The 22,025-nt window shown below is 52.7% G+C and overlaps 1 protein-coding gene across 6 annotated transcripts in view; it reads right to left on the reverse strand.

Moving 5' to 3' along the window:
• Positions 1-531: 531 nt before the first annotated feature.
• Positions 532-22,025, reverse strand: part of SYNGAP1 (synaptic Ras GTPase activating protein 1) — a 98,147-nt gene continuing 76,653 nt past the window's right edge. For 2 of the 6 annotated variants that reach the window (XM_060238873.1, XM_060238872.1), the window contains 5 exons: positions 12,903-13,076; positions 12,293-12,504; positions 11,838-11,938; positions 9,080-9,162; positions 532-776 (listed from right to left, as the gene is read on the reverse strand). In XM_060238873.1, the coding sequence (XP_060094856.1) occupies positions 621-776; positions 9,080-9,162; positions 11,838-11,938; positions 12,293-12,504; positions 12,903-13,076 (726 nt within the window). In that variant the 3' untranslated portion in view covers positions 532-620. The remainder of the gene's footprint in view (positions 777-9,079; positions 9,163-11,837; positions 11,939-12,292; positions 12,505-12,902; positions 13,077-22,025) is intronic. The other 4 variants (XM_060238876.1, XM_060238874.1, XR_009555404.1 and 1 more) reach the window with 3 other exon arrangements.

Genomic DNA, 22,025 nt, shown 5'->3' on the forward strand with positions numbered 1-22,025 from the left:
ACAGAGCAGGCAAAGCCCTTTATCACAGGATGGAGAGTGCAGAATGGGGGAGGGGAGGGGGCACAGCGTTGCTGTGTGTGGGGGGGGACACCTCCCTCCCATCTGAGCCCATCTCCCCTCCCCGTTGGGGGGGGATGGGGGAGGCACCCCGAACCCTCCGTGGCCGCTGGCGGAAGCGAGCGCATCCCAAGGGAGTCGGGACCAGCCTGCCCCTGGAGGCCAAGCGTCCTTCTTCTTCTCAGCAGCAGCAGCAGCAGCACAGAGGGGGGTGGGGCGGGCCCTCCCGCGGCCTTAGGAAGTGTCATGGCTGCCTGGGGGGGAGGGGGCAGGGGATGCCACTCCTGAGAAATATTGGGGGGGACAGAAGGAGACCCCTCCCCGTGACTCTGTTTCGGAGGGGGGGCAGAAGGTGCTCCTCCGGCACTGGGTCAGGCGTGGGGGGGGCTGAGGGGGGTTTAGATTGTCGTCTGTGTCCTGCTATAAAACACCCTGAAAGAATGCCTGTGGGCCCTTCTCTGGCCCCGGCTGCTGCGTGCGGCTCCTGCCCGGCCGGCCCCCCACCCCACCGCACCCCATGGCGCCCTCTGGCTGGGGGGGCGGGGTGAGGCGGGGGGCGGTTGCTAGTGCTCAGACGCGGTGTTGCGAAACTCTCCATTTTCCGTGATCTGGAGTCGCGGGGGCGGAGGCGGTTGCCCGGGGAGGATCCCGTTCCAGGGCTGACCCATAGCGACGCTCAGACGCGGGTTTGCTGCACCCACGGCGGAAAGCTGCCTCTCCTGCAACAGAGCCAGAGGGGGGGGGAGAGCGCCACTTATTTATTAACGTTGGGGGGGGGTGGCTCTCGCAGTGAGGCACCCTGACCCCTCCCCCCAAGCAGGCCGGGGGGGGCAGACAGAGAGGCTTCTCCCTGCCTGGCTCCTGCAGTGGGGCCCTGCGTGGCAGGGAAGGGGGCCACACTCCCCCCGGGAGCCCCCGTCACCCACTGTGCTCCCGCCACTTCCTGGAGGGCCACCCACTGCCAGGCACGGTTCCAGGAGGCGCTGAGGTCCCCCCTCTTCTGGGTGCCCCCCAAGCCATCTCCCGGGAAGGGGCTGCAAGGAAAGACCCACAAACCAGGGCTAAAGGCACAACCCTCCTCCTCGGAGTCCCATCCTGGCCCCCTTTTGCAGGGACAGATGTGCCCCCTGGCTGCAGTCATTCCCGGGGGGCTGAGCTGCTTCTCCTCACCAAGGGCCCCAGCACCAGGGACCTCCCTAGACACCTCTGGGCCAGAGGCTGGGTTTTTCTGTACGTGCCATCCGGCCTGGGGAAAGGAGGTTCTCCCTGGTGTCCTGTGGACGGACACATCAGCCCCACCTGGACACAAGGAAGTAGTTCTTCTGCAGAGCTGGATAGAGGTCCTCCCCCCTCTCCCTTTCTCTCTCCCTCCTCCCCATCTCTCTCTCCCCTTCTCTCTCCCTCCCCCTTTCCCCATCTATCTATCCCCTTCTCTCTCCCTCCCAGTTCTCTTCCTCTACCTCCGTCTCCCCACCTCTCTCCCTCCTCCTCTCCCTTTCTCTCTCCTTCTCCCCATCTCTCCCTCCCTCTCTCTCCCCCTCTCTCCCTCCATCTCCCCATCTCTCTCTCCCCTTCTCTCTCCCTCCCCCTCTCTCCGTCTCCCCATCTCTCTCCCTCCCCCTCTCCCCATCTCTCTCTCCCCTTCTCTTCCTCTCCCTCTCTCTCCCTCCCCTCTCCCTCCCTCCCCCCTCTCTGCCAGCAGGGAGCAAGGCAGAAGCACAAAAACTGGGCTTCATAATGTCATCAAACAACTCTAAAAATGTTCAACACTAGTCTTATTTTGTTTATACTACAACACAGTTGCTTTCTTTTTTAAATATTACAGGCAATGGATGCAACGATAAAAACAGGTTGCTCACCTGTAACTTATGATCTTCGAGTGGTCATCTGTGCAGTCACACACATGGATCTTGCCGCTGGCAACGGATCCGTACCTCGGAGTCTCCAGTAGCTCGCCTAGAGTGTTTTTTGGCATGCTCTCCTGCTCGCCCTGGGAAGCAGGCAACGACTGTGCATGCCTAGAGCAAGCAGGAGGCATCCCTCCCACTCAGTTTCTTCCAGCTGCTACTGACAGTCTACGTAGGCAAAGCCAGAGCAGAAAAGCCAGCAGAGGGGAAGGCTGGGTGGGCATGTGTGACTGCACAGATGACCACTCGAAGATCATAAGTTACAGGTAAGCAACCTGTTTATCTTCATCGTGGTCTCTGTGCAGTCCCACACATGGGTGATTAGCAAGCTGAAGACCAAAGAAGGAGGTGGGTGCTGGCAAGAAAAATTAAATACTTACAATGTACGCAGGGACTCACTTGGGTTGACTTCAGTGGAAGATGGCCCTGAGAACTGCTTGGCCGAAGGTGGCGTCACATCTGGCACGAACAGCCAAAGCATAGTGGGAGACGAATGTGGACGGAGAGGACCATGCTGCAGCAGAGCAAATGTCCTCTAAGGAGACGCCCTCCAGGAAGGCCGAGGAGGTCGAGACTGCTCTAGTCGAATGAGCCTTGAGACCCTTAGCAACTTCGTAGCACAACCGAATTGCACTGGATAACCACTTAGAGAGTCTCTGGGTAGAAATTTTACACCCTCTGTGGGGATTGCTGTAGGCCACAAACAAGTTAGGGTCCTTAAGGAAGGGTTGTGTACGAGAGAGGAAAAGGACAAAGCCCGTCTGACGGCGAGAGTGTGTAAAGCTTTTTTTTTTTTTTGTCAAGAATCTTTAGGTTCAGGGAAAAACGTGGGTAACGAAGTAGAGATCGAAAGATGAAATTTCGAAACAACTTTTGGGAGGAAGGCCGGATCCACTCTTAGGACCACCTTGTTTCTGTGAAAACCTGTATAAGGAGGGTCAGAGCGGAATGCACACACGTCACTAGCTCGCTTGCCGGAGGTGAGTGCAACCAACAGGGCAGTCTTCCAAAAAAGAAGGTTGAGATCAACGGTAGCTAAGGGCTCAAACGGAGGTTTCATAAATTGTGGAAGAACTAGTGATAGGCTCAAAATGGGCACAATAGGTTTAACAGGGGGGTGAAGGTGTAACATGCCCCTGAGGAATGATTTGGACAGTCTATGGGAGAAAACAGTCTGACCATCGACAGGCTTATGGAAAGCAGAGATGGCTGAAAGATGAACCTTCAAAGAGGAATAACTAAGTCCATAAACTTGCAATGACAAAAGGTATTTTAAGATCGAAGGCAGAGATACAGTCTCTGGATCAAATTGTTGAGAAAGCACAAAAGAACAGAAGCGCTTCCATTTACACTGGTATGAACGTCTAGTAGAGGGTTTCCTGGTGTTTAGGATAACCTGTGCAACTTCTAATGGCAGGTCTACGGCCATATTTTCCATGCTGTGAGCCCCAGGATCTGGGGGTTGTGGTTCCATATCTGGCCCTGATTCTGGGTGAGGTCATCTGCCAAAGGAAGGTGACAGTAGGTGTGATGAGACAGCTGAAGGAGTCTCGTGAACCACGGTTGTTGTGGCCACCATGGAGTTATTAGGGTGCAATCTGTACTGTCCCGAACGATCTTGAGAAGAGATTGAGTAATTAGAGGAGTTGGGGGGAAAAGGTAATGTAGTGGTCCTTTCTAAACTTGAAGAAAGGCATCGTTGCTTCTCCTGGAGTAAAAGCGATGGCATTTTGAGTTGGCCCTTGTTGCAAAGACATCTATTCGTGGGACCCCGAAGCATGTGAAGATGCAATGCAGATAGCGTGGATTGAGGGACCATTCGTGGTTGTCCAGGCGAATCCTGCTGAGGGAGTCGGCCAACACGTTCTCTATCCCTGGCAAATGGATGGCATGGTTAGTCGACATAGACGGACGGACTTGGTCCCACCCTGCCTGTTCACATAGAAAACTGTAGCCATGTTGTCCGTTGTAATCTGAACATGTCGGTCGGTTAAAGATGGGAAAAAGGACTGAAGAGCCCCGTGAACAGCAATAAGCTCCAGACAGTTTCTGTGCATGGCGCCCTCCGAGACGGTCCACAGACCTCTGACAGTCTTGTCCTCTAAGTGGGCTCCCTACTTAGTTACAACAGGAGAAAGAGGGGGAAGAACGAAAGGCATTCCACAGAGCAGGTTGTTCGGAACGCTCCACCAGGAAATGTAGAGTAGAACTCTCTGAGGTACAATAAGGATGGTAGGCACAAACGAACCAGAGCTGGAGCGGCCGCATGCGCAGTCTGGCAAAACGGAGTACCGAAGTAGTTGCAGCCATGAGGCCCAAAAGATGTTGAATGATGACTGCAGGTTGTGTCGAAGAAAGAATGACATCCTGGGCCAACGATAGAATAGTTTGGGCCCGATCCAAGGGAAGAAAGACAAGGTGAGGACACATGCAAAGACGAGCAGCTATGAATTGAAGATCCTATGTTGGGGTGAGATGAGACTTGGTAATGTTCACACATAGACGCAAGGAGGCCAGAAGAGAGAGGGTTGTTTTGAGATCCTTCACAAGTTGGTGTGCTGTAGGGGCGATTATCAACCAGTTGTCTATGTACGGGAAAACAGAGACGCGGCGAAGACGGATGGCAGCTGCCGCCACTGCCATGCATTTCATGAACACTCATACTGGAAGTGATGTTGTCCCATGCGAAGCGGAGATATTTGCGGTGTTGAGGTCTGATGGTCACGTGGAAATAGGCATCCTGGAGATCCAGGGAAACCATCCATGAATCCTGATATATTAAGGGCAGGATCAATTGAACAGAGATCATTCTGAATTTTTTGTAGACTATCCATTTGTTTAGTCACCTGAGATCCAGAATGGGTCTCTTGCCCCCGTCCCTCTTGGGAACCAGAAAGTATCGTGAATAGAAACCTGTTCCACGGTGGTGATGGGTAACAGGCTCTATCACATCTTTTTGGAGCAAGTCCAAGATCTCTTGCTGGAGATGAAGAGACGGTGGAGTGACAACGAAGTGGTGATGGTGTGGGGGCAAAAGGAACTCAGTGGCGTAACCTAGACGAATTATGATGAGCACCGAAGAGTCCATGGTGATCGGATGCAAAGTCTGGTAGAAAGGGAAAAGTCTGGTCTGATAGAGAGGATCCAGCTGTTGAAAGGGGCAGGGAGTGAAGTCAAAGAGATTGCTTGGATGGCGGGGTGGACTTTTTGGCTTGTTGAGAGCGTGATTTCTGGTGGAAAACCTGCTTGGGTTGAGGGGCTTTCCGCTTCCAGTATTCAGACTGTTTTGGACAACACTGACGCCTTTGATATGCTGGTTTCCAAGGTCTCGGCCGGTTTGACTGCTATGGAATGGGTTGAGTGACTCCAAGCCACTTAGCTCTCTTACGGCCGTCATCAACAGATGTGAGAATCTCATCAGCGGAGGCGTGAAACAGTCCAAGACCATCAAAGGGAAGGTCCTTGATTTTCTGCTTGATATCTGGTTGCAGATCAGAGCCGAGGATGCGAAAACTCTAGGCTGTCTTGAAGGTTTCACTTTAGATGCGGAATGGACAATGATGGAATTTGGAGCTGGATGTGAGGCCAAAAATTTTGATTCTGGAGCATAGATTCTATACAAGGAATCAAAACACTTCGAAGTAGGTGGTACAGAGGCAGGTTTGTCCCAAGCCTCACGAAGCCTTTCCAAATGCACTGGTAGCATAGGTAGGAGTGATCCAGTAGGAAAATCAGCCTGAACTAGATCATGCACTACATCTGAAATCTTGGGTGAGTCCGATGGGAGAGTCACATTCAGGGCCTCAGCCATAGTGGTGATGAAGTTGAGGTAGGCTTTAGATCCATCAGATGGGGAAAGGCGGTTTGGTCGAGTAGTGTCGGAGCCGGGGGAGCCCAGTGGATGTTCAGAATTGGAAGTGCATGAACTGTCCTTCTCGGACTCAAAGTCGTCTTGGTTCCTGAGGAGGTGTGTTGGGTTTAGTTGGTACAGACTCAGAGTCCTCTGGGGGAGGAATAGTATTAGAGGTTTGAAGAGGCTTAGGTCGTGATGGCAGAGTGCTCGAAGTCATGGCAGGTACCGCAGGCATAATAGAGCAAATTGGAGCATCATGGATTCGAGGTGGCATGTGAGACTCACAGCACCGAGAAGGTTCGCAGTATAGAGACGAAAGATATTCGATGTCTCGGGTTCGAGAAGGTTCACAGTATCGAGACGAAAGGTAGGCAGTGTCTCAGGTTCGAGATGGTGAGGGTTTGAGATCACGGAGTCGAGGAAGTGCAGCTTCAAAGTCTCTATGAGAAGTTACATCAAGTTCACGGTACCGAGAACGCCTGAATCCCTCATCCGAAGGTGAGCACGAGTAGTGACGATAGACTCTACGGTGTCGAGGAGATGGACATCTAGAGACCGAGGAGTATTTGTACTGTCCAGTGCGATAGTAGTCATGGTAGTCATGATGAGATGGAGAGCGGGAGTGGAAATCGTGGCGACGAACCGGAGAACGAGAGGGGAGACGCTGAGTGGACACTTGAGTGGAAGAAACCCCATTGGAGAAACCCCAATGTCTCGAAAAGACCCGAGTTGGAGTAGAGACCATGCACGCTCCTGTGAGAGGTTCAGTAAGAGGGTCGGGTTCGAGAATGTCCAAGGGGACAGCACTGTGGACCGAAGGTGATCGAGACCGAATCGGAATAACCTCTACGGGAACATTAGAAGTGAGTTGAGGCATGTCCGAAATCACGTCAGATGGTGCCGAGAGTTCTGGAGGAATTAGTGGTTGAGTCGAAGCTGAAGAAAGTCCAGGTTGGTTAGAAACGGAAGCCATAGGAGTCGAGATGGTAGCTGTCAGGGTCGATAAGGCCGTCGAGTCGACTTGGCTATCGGGTCACGAGGTTTTTTCAGAGCCGTAGTTGATGAGTCAGAGTGGTGCCGGTACTTCTTCGAGAACTTATGTCCCGAATCGAAGTGCTTAGACGTTCCCTTGTCGGACTTATGCTATTTTACGGATTGCACAGCAGCCGATGCAGCCGAATCTCCCGCTCGATGTGGGGGAGGTGGTAAATCGGAACGAGGCATGGCCCAGATAAATTTTTCAAGCAGAAAACTTTAGAGCCTTGCTGCTCGATTTTTTCGTGCCTGTTTTCCGAAATTGGTGCAGTGCGGGCAGGTATCAACCTGATGAGCTTCACCCAAGCAAAAAAGGCAATAAGAATGTCTGTCAGAAGTAGGGATTTTAGTCCCACACCTCCGGCATTTTTTAAAAGTAGTTTTCCCTTCCATACGCTCCAGACAAGGGAGGGGAAAAAGGGAAACGGAAGTGCAGAGATAAGGGCTTTCTTTTTTTTGGAAGAAGAAAGAAAATAAGAGAAGGAATATGATGCCACAGGTGGAAAAAGACAAGCTGAGGGGAAGGGAACGCAGCAAGGTAGGTGTTGTCTGAGTGGCGGTTCGGAAGAAACTGAGTGGGAGGGGTGCCTCCCACTTGCTCCAGGCATGCGGTCGATGCCTGCTCCCCAGGGCAAGCAGGAGAGTGCGCCAAAAACGCTCTAGGCGAGCTACTGGAGACTCCAAGGTACGGATCCGTTGCCAGCGGCAAGACCCATGTGTGAGACTGCACAGAGACCACGATAAAGATCATACTGTAAATACAAAATTGCCCTTCACGTGAATCAAGAAGAGAAAATCTACACCAGGTTCGGCTCCAGCCAAAACTTCCCAGCTGCTGGTGTGGCGAAAGACTGGAGAGGGCTGGGAAGCTCCGTGCCGCCAGCAGAGGTTCGGAGAGAAAAGAGCTGGAATGAAACATGACAACCAGGCAGCCAGCGGGGCTGTCTGTGGCCGCCTGCAGCCTTTCTGCTTACGCAGAGGAGCGTTTGCAACACACGACAGTGTGCTACGGAAATCTTTGGAGAATGAATGTTTTGGCTGGAGCAGAATCTTGTATAGATTTTCTCTTGTTTCATGTGAATGACAGTTCTGTGTTTACTGTTTTGAGATGGAGATGGAGTCTGGGAATTTAGATTATCAATTGCCTGTAATTGAATATTTAAAAAGGAAAGCGACTGTGTTGTTGTCCAAACGAAATAAGGCACGTCTTGAACGTTCTCAGAGTTGTGTGCTGACAGCCTGAAGCCCAGTGTTAGTTCTTCTGCCTGGCTGCTCCGTGCTCCTCAGGGAGGGAGGGTCCCTTCGCTCACTCACTGCTCAGGCCACACCTGGGGACTGAGCCGGACTGGAGGAGGAGAGAGCAAGTGTCCCCCCCCAGGACACCAGAGCCCCTGGGGGGAGAGCCTAGCAGGGGTCTTTCCAGAACCCGCTTCGGCAGGGGATGGCCCAGCTCCCCAGTCCCTCCACACCCTCTAGCACTAACCTCTCAGTGCCAGCTGTTCAGCCCAATCGCCCCGACCCCATGCCTGGGGGAACTCAGAAACCCCTCCCTTCCAGACAGCAGGGTCCTCCTGGCCCCCCTCCCCTCCCCTCCTGCTCGGTCAGCGTTTCTATCCAGCTTTGGAAAGAACCAGCCCGTTCCCAAGTCTGCCCCATCTCACAGACACACACACACCTGAGCTGGCTTGCTTTCTCTCTCTCTCTCTCTCTTCCCGCAGCCTCAAGCAAGGGCTGCACAAGGAACAGACAGTGGTGCTGGGTGGAATGTGGTGCAGACAGGCACAAGACAAGGGGGGGGAGGCAGTGATGCAGGAGCCGCGGGGGGGGGGGCCTGGGAGGGATCACACTGGAGGGCAGGCGGGGGGGGGAGGGCTGGAAAGGACCTCCTGGTGCCTCCCACCACCGTGGGCGGGTGGAGGGGCAGTGAGGGAGGGGGAAGCAGGAGCTCCTTGGAAGAAGTGTGGGGCAGAAACGTGGCCTGAGGGGCTGCCCCGCCTGGGAAGCAGCAGCAGCAGCAGCAGGAGGGGCTCCGTCTCCACAAGAGGCAGTGCCTTCCTTCACCTACCCAGCTGAGGCCCTCCCTGGGGCAGCCACCCCCCCCACCCCTCGTGGGCGTGGCCAAGTCCTGGGCTCAGGAGGGCCGACCCCCCTGCCGGCAGTGCTGAAGGGGAGGGAGGAGGGAGGGGCTACTCTATGGGGAGGGGGGGAGGGGATGTGCAGGACCCACCTGGTCTGCTACCGAACGGCGAGGGTGCCCCCGATCCCTCCATGTGACAAAAGCAGACTCATACAGAGTTACCTGATGAACAGCTAGGATGAAACGGAGAAAACACATGGGTCAAGGCCCCCCACCCGGGGGCGTCAGCGGCTGCAGGCCGGGGGGGGGGGACAGGACCCCTCTTCTCCCTCCAGGGAGCCTCCTCGAACCCAGCCAGGACCAGGGAGCCTCTGGAGCTGAGGAGGGTGGCCCATTCCTGCTATCGAAATCCCTGGAGATTTGGGGGTGGCACTCAGGGAAGGTGGGGCCTGGGACGGGAGGGAGGGAGGGAGGGAGAGGCCTCAGCAAGGTCTAAGGCCATTCCCCTCAAAGCAGCTGTTTTCTCCAGGGGAACTGCTCTCAGCTGCAATTCCGGGAGATCGCCAGGCCTGAAGGTTGGCAGCTCTGCTCCCCTCCTGCCCTCCTCTTTGGGGGCTGAGATGGGGCCTGGGGGGGGCAGGGCAGTTGCAGAAGGGAGAGGGGATCGGAGCTGCACCCTGACAGAGTTGCTGAGACATCCACGAGGCTGGGCCAGTCCTGGGAGAGTGACAGACGGGCGCCCTCCTGAAGCTCCCATGGCTTTGCACACGCTCTCTCTCTCTCCCGGGGCTGCTGCACTGTGGGATGAAACGGCCTTCCAGGCTGTGGTTCGGCCTGCCTCAGAGGCTGCTGGGGAGCAGGTTTGTTTCCTGCTTCCTCACAGCATCGGGCTGCTTCTGGGGCCCCTCCAGGTGTCCCCCCCCCGATCTTTCTGGCAGTCTTCTCCAAACCTGCTTGGATGCCATATTTTTGGAAAGGCTGCAGGAGGGCTGGGGATGGGATGTGGCTGCAGAAGCCCAGGAGATCTGCTCAGCCCCCTTCTTGTCATCCTGAGTGCCCTGGGGGGGCCTTCCCCTCCCCCCTCCCCCCACAGGGGCTTTTTCTTAATAGGCAGTTGACTGACAACATTAACCACCTGTAAATTCCCAGCTTTCATTTCCGAGTAGCTTTACTTTTTGAGTAGCTTTATCTCTGGAGAGGTAGTTTTTTTCTGAACAAATAAATAATATTTTTAACTAGTAAATCTCTAGCCGCGTTCTCCCTTGCTGAACTGAAGCTTGCTTACAATATAAATAAAACATTATAAAAGCAATCATAAAACCTATAAATGTCACATGTTTAAAAAACTCCAGATAGGACTGCCAATATCAAAAACGAAAAGTGCATTCTACAATAAAGCTGTCTTTGGCTGCCTTTTTTCCTTTTTTATTTGCATAGGAAGAGAGGGCTAGAGACTTACCTTCTAAAAAGCTGGGAATTCAGAGAACCTAAAGCATTGTTATAACGCTACAGTGCAGGGGTGGCCAACGGTAGCTCTCCAGATGTTTTTTGCCTACAACTCCCATCAGCCCCAGCCATCAGCCATGCTGGCTGGGGCTGATGGGAGTTGCAGGCAAAAAACAACATCTGGAGAGCTACCGTTGGCCACCCCTGCTATAGTGAGATGTCAACTGCCCATGTGGTGTGGGGAGCCCGTGGGGGTGGGGCTGGGAAAGGGAAGATGTGGGGACCCCTGCGATGTGGAAGCTGCTCTGACACTGCAGAAGATGATGACGACATTGGATTTATGTCCCGCCCTCCACACAAGAGTCTCAGAGCGGCTCACAATCGCCTTTATCTTCCTCCCCCACAACAGACACCTTGTGAGGTGGGTGGGGCTGAGAGGGCTCTCACGGAAGCTGCCCTTTCAAGGACAGAGACTCAGAGCGGCTCACAATCGCCTTTATCTTCCTCCCCCACAGCAAACACCCTGTGAGGCGGGTGGGGCTGAGAGGGCTTCCACGGAAGCTGCCCTTTCAAGGACAGTCTCAGAGCAGCTCACAATCGCCTTTATCTTCCTCCCCCACAACAGACACCCTGTGAGGTGGGCGGGGCTGAGAGGGCTCTCACGGAAGCTGCCCTTTCAAGGACAGTCTCAGAGCGGCTCACAATCGCCTTTATCTTCCTCCCCCACAACAGACACCCTGTGAGGTGGGTGGGGCTGAGAGGGCTCACACGGAAGCTGCAGTGTATCAGCACTGGGGAACCAACAAAAGCTGGGGAATCAGCACCCAGTCAGGTGTTCAGCTGTCCCCACGTGAACTGTGAATTTAGGGAATGGTATTTGTGAGCTTCTTGCATTGTGCAGGGGGTTGGAGTAGATGACCCTGGAGGTCCCGTCCAACTCTAGGATTCTAAGAACACCTGGCTGGGTGGGCTCTCCGGCCATAACATCTCGGAGCCATTTCCCCAGCAGCAAGGCTGGTCCCCTGCAGTTCTCTGGCCCTTGTGGCATGAGGGTCAGATTCCCCCAGCTGGTGACATTAAAGGCTCAGTCAGGAAGAAAAGACAGCTGGGGCAGAGAGGCATTTGTAATGCAAATGAGCATTCTAGCCAGTGATGCCTCTACACTGGGCAAGCTGCTGCAGAGAGCATGTTCACCCTTCCAGGGCCAGGCCGCTCTGGCCTGCCTCCCACAGAGCCCTTGGGCGAGAGAAGCCCAGGGCCTCACCTTGACCTCCCTCCCTTTGCCCCAGAGTGCTCTGGGAGTCACTGGCTGATGAGGGGGCCCCCCCAAGGACAGACAGACAGACAGACAGAAGCACACCAAGCAAGGCATGCGCACAGGCGGACGGAGGGGGAGATGCGGGGGAGGGGGCTGGGATGGCCATGGAGACATGGGCTAGAACAATGACATTGTAATTTCCACCTGAGCGTCGAGCAGCCGTTTCCGCGTTTCGGAGGCGTCGAGGGCGGCCGAGTGATCCCTGCGCAGCTCCTCCTCCACCAGCATCAACCTGCAGGGACAGGCTTCACTGGAGTCAATCCGGGCCCCCCCACCCAGCAGGCAGGCGGCGGGAGCCGGGGCCGCCAGCAGCTGCGGGAAGGGGGGCTCCCGAGGGCGGGGCCATACAAGAGGGGCGTGCCCCTCCAGCCCCAGGCCCCGCCTGTGAGAAGCCCCCCCAGCCTATGCTGATCTCTGCCAGCCCCACCTCTCCCCAGCCCGCCTGCATGGCTCCTGGGCCCTGTTGCTCTCCCTGCCAGGGGCCAGGCTCCACCCGGGGGCTGCGTGTCCAGATGGCCTCCGGGGGGCCCTCTCCTCGGCTAGCTTGCCTGGCTCTACTTGCCCCCCCCGCCCCCCCCCCGCTCCGACCTGCAGCTCACCTGCCGATGATGCTCTTGATCTGGGAGTCCTTCTCCACCTGCTGCTGCCGGAGCCGCTTCTCGCTTTGCTCCAGCCGCTGCTGGTATTGCTGCAGGATCTTGCTCGTCTGCTCCTCTTGCGTGAGCAGCCGGCGCTCGTATTCCTCCAGCTTCCGGTTGGACATGTGGAGGCGCTCCTTCAGGGAGTGGATCTCCTCTTCGTACTCCTTCACCTGGAGGGCGGGGCACACAATGGATGACGAGGGAGAAGGCCCAGCCTCCAGCCAGAGAAAGAGGCTCTCAACCCAAGGGGGGGGGAAGGTCCATGGCAAATCCAGCTGAGCCCAACCACTGCTTGGCTGCTGCTGTGGTGGGGCCGCTTCTGCAAGGCACCTTGAAGGCCGCATGGAGCGGAAGTAAGTTCACCATCCTATGCAGCTGAAGGGACATGGCTGGCTGGCCCTCCCCCCCCCCACCCCCATCCAGCCCAACTGTGAAGGGCATCAGGAGAACTGCCTGGTGCCAGCAAAAGACCTCCTTCACCCCCACCCCCAAGCAAACTCTCTCTTCCTGAGCTCAGAGGACCAGCGGGGTGGGGGGGTGCAGGCTGGTCCTGAGCCCCCGGCCTCACCCGGTCCAGCCGACTCTCGTCCATGGACTTGGAGTACTCCTTCAGCTTGTACTCCTCCCGCTCTATGTGGGAGCTCTCGATGTCGGCCGAGAGGTGAGGCATGTTGGAGACCCAGGCCACTGTCCGCTCGGAAGCTGGCATGACGGGGTTCAGCGTGGAGGGTGTGTGCGAGGGCTGCCAGGGAAGAAGGGAGTTAGGGGTCAAGGCCTGCCCCAGACGCCCCCCCCCCCACAATGCTAGCAACCAAAGAACACCAGAGCTCTCCCTTGTTCAATGAAAACAATGTACTTAATGACACAAACACATGAAAAATACACAAAACACCAGTAATACTTATGAAGAAAAGTCAAAATGTTACACACACTGTTGCCAATAAATACAATAGGCAGAATAACAAACACCAAACCCCTAAGTTCCAACACAATTCCAGGCTTCCAAGGAATATATAAAGACTGTTCAATACTCAAGAGTAGTGTGAATGTATATTCTCCCGATGTGCACAACGTAGATTCTCAACAGAATTTCAATTGTTCTACTTACCATTTTGATAAATATCTTTATCAAGAGATGCACATGTAAGCAACTTAAGCCTTTACAATGAGGCTCTCAAAACTATGCATCAAATTCACAATATCTCTGGAGCCTTCCAGCCTCTGTAACATTCCCGACTCTGCGGTGCTGCTAGCTCTCAAGCCCTAAGCCAAAACTCTAGGGCAGCCCCCTTGCCGGGAGGGAAATGAGAGCAGGCCAAGCACCACCGGCCAGAAGCGGACAGTGCAGCGTCCGCCTGTCACTCACAGCCACTGCCCGGGCTGCCTCTGCCTGATCACGACTCCCAGGGAGACAGACTGCACACCAACAATTAGAAAAGGCCCCCTCAACACTTCGAGGCCACAGAAGGCGAGAAGGTCAGCAGCAGAAGGCCCCTGGTCTGATCCCCAGCCCCTCCAGCTCAAAGGACCAGTGGGCAGGGGAGGGGAAAGCCCCACACCCTGGAGAGCAGCTGCCGCTGCTGCCAGTCGGAATGGACCACACTGCCCCGACAGACTCCCAACAGTTTGAGTTGAGTGCTCATGTGCTATACGCTTTTAGTGGTGCATGCACACACACACGCACACCCAATGGATGCAAACATTTTACAGTCACCTTTAAAGGTGGCTGAGGCTGTTAGCAGTACCCTGTTTCATCACAGAATCAGAGTTGGAAGGAACCTCCAGGGTCATCTAGTCCAACCACCTGCACAATGCAGGAAACTCACAAACACCTCCCCCTAAATTCACAGGATCTTCATTGCTGTCAGATGGCCCTCTAGTCTCTGTTGAAAAACCTCCAAGGAAGGAGAGCCCACCACCTCCCAAGGAGGAAGCCTGTTCCACTGAGGAACTGCTCTAACAGTCAGGAAATTCTTCCTAATGTTGAGCCGGAAACTCTTTTGATTTAATTTCAACCCACTAGTTCTGGTCTTACCTTCCGGGGCCACAGGAAACAATTCCACACCATCCTCTAGATGACAACCCTTCCAATACTTGAAGATGGTGATCCTATCACCTCTCAGCCACCTCCTCTCCAGGCTACACATCCCCAGCTCCTTCAACCTTTCCTCATAAGACTTGGTCTCCAGACCCCTCACCATCTTCGTCGCCCTCCTCTGGACCCATTCCAGCTTGTCTATATCCTTCTTAAAATGTGGTGCCGAAACCTGAACACAAGACTCCAGGGGAGGTCTTACCAGAGCAGAGTAAAGCGATACCATCACTTCACGGGATCTGGACACTATACTTCTGCTGATACAGCGCAAAATTGCATTCACCTTTTTAGCCACCGCACCACACTGTTGACTCATGTTCAGCGTATGGTCCACTAAGACCCCTAGATCCATTTCGCACATTGTACTGCTAAGACAAGTCTCCCCCATCCTGTAACCATGCATTGGATTTTTCCTACTTAAATGCAGAACTTTACATTTATCACTGTTAAAATTCATTTTACTGGTTTTAGCCCAGTTTTCCAGCTTGTCAAGGTAATCCTGTATTCTGTTTCTGTCCTCTATTGTATTTGCAACCCCTCCCAGTTTTGTATCATCAGGAAATTTAATAAGCATTCCCTCTATTCCTTCATCCAAATCATTGATAAAGATGTTGAGCAAAACATAAGAACATAAGAGAAGCTATATTGGATCAGGCCAATGGCCCATCCAGTCCATCACTCTGTGTCACATAAGAACATAAGAGAAGTCATGTTGGATCAGGCCAGTGGCCCCTCCAGTCCAACACTCTGTGTCACATAAGAACATAAGAGAAGCCATGTTAGATCAGGCCAATGGTCCATCCAGTCCATCACTCAATGTCACATAAGAACATAAGAGAAGCCATGTCGGATCAGGCCAATGGTCCCTCCAGTCCAACACTCTGTCACATAAGAACATAAGAGAAGCCATGTTGGATCAGGCCAATGGCCCATCCAGTCCAACACTCTGTGTCACACAATGGCAAAAAAACCCAAAACCCAAGTGCCATCAGAAGGTTCATAAGTGGGTCTAGAAGCCCTTCCACTTTGCCCCCCCCCAAAGCACCAAGAATACAGAGCATCACTGCCCCAGACAGTTCCAATAATATGCTGTGGCTAATAGCCACTGATGGACCTCTGCTCCATATTTTTATCCAATCCCCTCTTGAAGCTGGCTATGCTTGTAGCCACCACCACCTCCTGTGGCAGTGAATTCCACATGTTAATCACCGTTTGGGTGAAGAAGGACTTCCTTTTATCCATTCCAACCCGACTGCTCAGCAATTTCATCGAATGCCCATGAGTTCTTGTATTGTGAGAAAGGGAGAAAAGTACTTCTTTCTCTGCTTTCTCCAACCCATGCATAATCTTGTAAACTTATGTCACCCCGCAGTCGACATTTCTCCAAGCTAAAGAGCCCCAAGTGTTTTAACCTTTCTTCATAGGGAAAGTGTTCCAACCCTTGAATCATTCTAGTTGCCCTTTTCTGCACTTTTTCCAGTGCTATAATATCCTTTTTGAGGTGTGGTGACCAAAATTGTACACAGTATTCCAAATGAGACCGCACCATCGATTTGTACAGGGGCATTATGATACTGGCTGATTTGTTTTCAATTCCCTTCCTAATAATTCCCAGCGTGGCGTTGGCCTTTTTTATTGTAACCACACACTGTCCCAGGACAGATCCTTGAGGCATTCCACTTGTCACTCCTCTCCAAGAGGATGAGGAACCATTCACAAGCACTCTTTATGTGTGATCTGTCAACCAGTTACAGATTCACCTAACGGTAACAGGATCCAAACCACATTTTACCAACTCAGAATCATAGAATCAAAGAGTTGGAAGGGACTTCCAGGGTCATCTAGTCCAATTCCTGCACAATGCAGGAAACTCACAAACACCTCCCCCTAAAAATTCACAGGATCTTCATCGCTGTCATATGGCCATCTAGCCTCTGTTTAAAAACCTCCAAGGAAGGAGAGCCCATCACCTCCCAAGGAGGAAGCCTGTTCCACTGAGGAATCGCTCTAACGGTCAGGAAGTTCTTCCTAATGTGGAGCTGGAAACTCTTTTGATTTAATTTCAACCCCTTGGTTCTGGTCCTACCTTCTGGGGCCACAGAAAACAATTCCACCCCTCCTCTATAGGACAGCCCTTCAAGTACTTGAAGATGGTGATCCTATCACCTCTCAGCCGCCTCCTCTCCAGGCTAAACATCCCCAGCTCCTTCAGCCTTTCCTCAGAGGACTTGGTCTCCAGACCCCTCACCATCTTTGTCGCTTTCCTCTGGCTTTCATTATTTTATTTATTTATTTATTTATTTTATGATTTATATCCCACCCTTCCCAACAAGTGGCTCAGGGCGGCTCACAACACAAAGTTTCACATAAATAGAATTTAAGCATAAAAACAGTTAAAATAATTAATACATTTAAAATTTTAAGACATTTAGACCATTTAAAACATTAGGGACAGCAGACATCTAGTACAACTACTTTTGTTTTTAAACAACTCCCACCCCTCTTGAACCCCCTTCTTCCTAAGTATTTCTGACCATGGGATTTTACCCAGCATAGCTCTAAGTTTATCAAAGTTTGCCTTTCTGAAGTCCATCCTATAAGTCTGACCACGTATAGCTTTTCCCTTCACTAGGACTGTAAATTCCAAAATCTCATGGTCACTACTGCCCGGGGTGCCCACTATTTCCACTTCTTCCATCAATTCTTCCTTGTTGGTGAGAATCAAATCCAAGATAGCAGATCCCTTTGTTTCCTTCTTCACTTTCTGGAAAAGGAAGTTGTCAGGAAGACAAGACAGGAATCTATTTGACTTTTCATTTTTAGCAGAGTTGGACTTCCAACAGATGTCCGGGTCATTGAAATCTCCCGTGATCACTGTGTCCCTTCTCTTGGAGAGCTTTGCCATCTGCTGCAGGAGTTTCTCATCCAAGCCCTCTGTCATCCTTGCGGTATTTGGGTTGCTTCCATCAGTTGGCTTCCACTTCCCAGGAAATCTTTTTTAGAAAAGTGCCTGTATAAACTCTCACTTGGGATAGCTGCACAAAGCCACAAGGGCCTGCTAGATCTCCCTGCCTATGGTTTATTTATTTTAAAAATTTCTACCTCAACTCCTGGCTCAAAACGGGCCCCCCGAGGCAGTTAGCAATGAAAAGCAGAGCATTGGACAACCCCCAATCAGTTAAATCCATAAATTAAAACCTAGTAGATGTGGCTTCCAATGAGAATTAAAAAGGTCAAGGTAGTCCCCTGGGCAAGCACCAGTTGCTTCCGACTCTGGGGTGACGTCGCATCATGGCAGACTTTTGACGGGGTGGTTTGCCATTGCCTTCCCCAGTCCTCTACACTTCCCCCCAGCAAGCTGGGGACTTCTTTGACTGACCTCAGAAGGATGGACGGCTGAGTCAACCTCGAGCTGGCTACCTGAAAACCCAGCTTCTGCCGGGGATCGAACTCAGCTCGTGAGCAGAGCTTAGGACTGCAGTACTGCAGCTTTCCCACTCTGCGCCAAGGGGCTCTTCTTCAATGAGAATTAATCACCAGGAAGATTTCAAGAGATGTTTAGAAGTGTGAGAGACATTTGCTGGGGCTATGAAGAGGACAGGACTTCCCATGGAGGGGGGGAGGCTCTCTCTTGTGCCCTTGGGCCTTCTTCTCATGCTACGGGGTGACTTGAAAGACAGAGGAACTGCGGAGCTGAGTTGGACGATCCACATCACACTGTCATCACGAGCTCTGAGGGGATGCAGCAGTATCTGAAAACCTAAGCTGCTTAACAAGCTCTGCACAAACACGGTGGAGGCAGAAAATAAGTGGGGGAGGCGTGTCTATTTGGGCAGCACCCCAACATGGTTAAAATGAAAGAAATAATGAAAATTGAAATTCATAACTTAATCCTGAGTAATCAATATCTTGCTTATCTATGTTTTGGTTCTTTCTCGTAATGCAGATCTGATCGTATCTTTTTCCATACGCAAATACTTCGTGAGAATAACAGGAGGAAGAAGGGGGAGAGGGAGGAGGAGACAGGACTTATACCCTGCCCTTCACGCAAAGCCTCACAGCAGCTTGTAATCTGTCTCCTTTCCCTTCCTCTCCCCACAGCCAGGGCCGGGGTGTCCACTGGGTAGCCCTCGGACGTTGCAGCCCTGGGGGGGGGGGGCGCTGAATTGGGCAGGGGAGCCCGTGAGCCCTGCTGACCGGGGGCCCTTTCTCCTGCTCCTTCCCACGGGAGGGGGGCAGAGGTGGCTTCTGGATTTCAGCCCCCGCAGCCATGTCCTGCTGCCATGCCACCAGCCCAGGCACTCGGGAGGGCCACCACCAGCAGCACTGAAGGCAGCTCTGCCCCACTGCAGCAAGGCAAGGCTGGTGCCTGTGTTGGGGAGGACTGGGGGCAAGAGGGGCGCTAAGCACCCTACCCCTGGCGATGCCCACAACACACCCCCTGTAAGGTAGGTGGGGCTGAGAGAGCTCTTGAACAGAACAGCTCTAAGAGAACTTGTGAGGAAAGTGTAGAGGACTGGGGAAGGCTGCATGTGGAGGAGTGGGGACTCAAACTCGGTTCTCCCAGATTAGAGTCTGTACTCGTAACCACTACACCAAAAGGCAGGAAGACTGCCACTGAAAACTGGAACATACAAGGAGGTGCACAGGTTCTTACCAGATACAGAAAAAGAAGATAGAAGATACTGGATGTATACCCCACCCTCCCTCCACTCCAAATCTCAGAGCAGCTCACAATCTCCTTTCCCTTCCTCCCCCACAACAGACATCCTGTGAGGTGTGTGGGGTTGAGAGAGCTCTCACAGCAGTTGACCTTTCAAGAACAACTCCTACAAGAGCTATGGGCTGACCCAAGGCCATTCCAGCAGCTGCAAGTTGAGTAGAGGGGAATCAAACTCAGCTCTCCCAGATAAGGGTCCACACACTTCACCACTACACCAAACAGCAAAACAAGAATCTGAGGAGCAGACAGCTAAACCTACGGAGGACTTGTCTGCACTTGTCTCCCCCCTTGGGACGGCCTGAGGAGCTAAGAGATGGTCGGAATCCTGCCCTTTCCTTCTCGCTGTTTAGCCAGCTCCTGACCCATGTGTCAAGTCTGTTATGATGCTGAGTAGTCTAGGCCCAAAACGCTGGTTCAGGAAAGGGAACCTGGGTAAAAGCCATACTGTATTCATCTGCTGCTAGCTCACCCTTGCCTTCCCCCATCACCTCCCCTTTGTTATGTAGTACTGCTTGGTAACGAGATCATGAGAATAAGATTATGTAGCCTTCTCAGAGATAACGAGCGCCAGGAAGCGCCCAAGGCCAACCAAGGCCTGAGAATGATAAATGTAACAACGATGTGTGAATGTACCCTGCATAGTGTGCCCTCCCCTCAGGAATGCTTTTGATTTGTACCTTAAAAGTTTGCCCTTTGTGTATGCTCGCCAGTCTCGCAATCTTTCAGCTACAGTTCTGCAACATGTTACAATAAACTAGAGCTTCTTATCAAGAAAGTCTCGTTATTGAAACCTCAGACTTGACACCATGCACAACCCAGCCTCTGATTGGTCACCCCCACATTCACTCAGGAGCGTTTGGTGAGGGATTTTACAGAAGAAGGAAAGTTACAACTTGGAAGGAAGTTTAAAAAAGTTTAAATCAAATCAAAAAGTTTAAATCAAATCCTTCCGGGATACCTAGAAACTATTCAAATCTGCACTAACTGAAGCCCTCATAGATTCCAGGCCCCAAGTTACGACCAAATCTAAAAGGATGCATTTGTGGTTAACAACCCGAGGCAAAAGTGGCAACCAGCATTTCCCTGGGCGTGAAAGAAAGAACTAAGCACTGGTGCAGCCCTTCCTGCCCTCCTCCTCATGATCTGCCTCATTCACAGGATCCTCATTGCTGTCAGGTGGCCATCGAGCTTCTGCTTTAAAACGCAAGGAAGGAGAGCCCCCCACCTCCCGAGGAGGAAGCCTGTTCCACTGAGGAACCACTCTCACGGTCAGGAATCCTAGAGTTGGAAGGGACCTTTAGGGTCATCTTGTCCAGTCCCCTACACAGTGCAGGAAACTCACAAACACCTCCCCCTAAATTCACAGTATCCTCATCGCTGTCAAATGGCCATCCAGCCTCTGCTTAAAAACCTCCAAGGAAGGAGAGCCCACCACCTCCCAAGGAGGAAGCCTCTTCCACTGAGGAACTGCTCTAATGCTCAGGAAGTTCTTCCTAATGTTGAGCCGGAAACTCTGTTGATTTAATTTCAACCAGCTGGTTCCTTCTGCGGCCACAGAAAACAATTCCACCCCATCCTCTACAGGGCAGCCCTTCAAGGACTTGAGCATGGTGTTCCTCTCACCTCCCCATCGTCTCTGAAGGAGGTGGGCTTCCCACACTCTACACCACACTGCCACTTACAGGCTTTGCCTAGCTGACATGTCTCCTGTCAGTCACCCTTTCACGATGGCAACCTCAGCAGCTGCCCACTACCCTTGACCGCTCTTTGGACAGCAAGACTGAAGAGGCTCGGTGTGTTTACAGGGAACACGCCTTCAAAGTATGAGGAAGTTTAAGAAGTCAAAAGAATACATGAGGTCTGTAAAGCACATGGCTGAGCAAGGGTATAAAGAAAAGGTGAAAGCACACAACCCTCTAAACTCCATCTATTTCTCCTAACCGCAGGAAAAACCAAGAGTCCAGCAGAACCTTAACAACATTTGTGGCAGAACATAAGAAAGGGGTGGCCAACTGTAGCTCTCCAGATGTTTTTTGCCTACATCTCCCATCAGCCCCAGCCATTGGCCATGCTGGCTGGGGCTGATGGGAGTTGTAGGCAAAAAATATCTGGAGAGCTACCGTTGGCCACCCCTGCTATAAGAGAAGCCATGTCGGATCAGGCCAATGGCCCCTCCAGTCCAACAGCCTGTGTCACACAGTGGCCAAAAACCCCAAGTGCCATCAAGAGGTCCACCAGTGGGGCTAGAAGCCCTCCCACTGTGCCCCCCCCCAAGCACAATACAGAGCATCGCTGCCCCAGACAGAGAGTTCCAACAATAAGAAGATCTGAAGAAGGGGACAGTGGCTCCCAAAAGCTCCTCCCCCGAGGCCACAAATGTGGTTAGCTGGGTTCTCCTGGACTCTTACTCCTTTCTGCTGCTACAGACAAATTAACACAGACCCATCTGGATCGTATCCTAACAAGTTATTGTGAGGCTAGTAATTCTCGATGTTGCAGCATTCAGAAGTCCTTCACTACCTTTGTTCTCAGAGTTGGGACTTCTCCCTCTGCCCCTCCACGCATCATGGGCAAGATGGAGGGGTCCATTCCTCTCTGGGGTCAGTCCCCATCTCCATGCCCCCAGAAGGAGGAAAGTACCATCTAGCCATTTGGCTTTTGCCGTCTCTGTTCTTTAGGTGTGACATGATCCTAGCAAAGTGTCAGATGGGAAAACCTTTGTTCCATGCCGGCCAGGTCTTTCTGCATCACTGACCATTCTGCACCTGTGCTTTGACTGACCACTTGGTGCTTTTCTTTTTGCCAGCTACACAGCTCTGCTCACGGACTGCGTGCAGCCCCCACTTTATCAGGGTGAATTCGAGGGTGTGAAG

Source organism: Heteronotia binoei, chromosome 5 (genome assembly GCF_032191835.1).
Source record: "Heteronotia binoei isolate CCM8104 ecotype False Entrance Well chromosome 5, APGP_CSIRO_Hbin_v1, whole genome shotgun sequence".
Classification (NCBI taxonomy): Eukaryota; Metazoa; Chordata; class Lepidosauria; order Squamata; family Gekkonidae; genus Heteronotia; species Heteronotia binoei.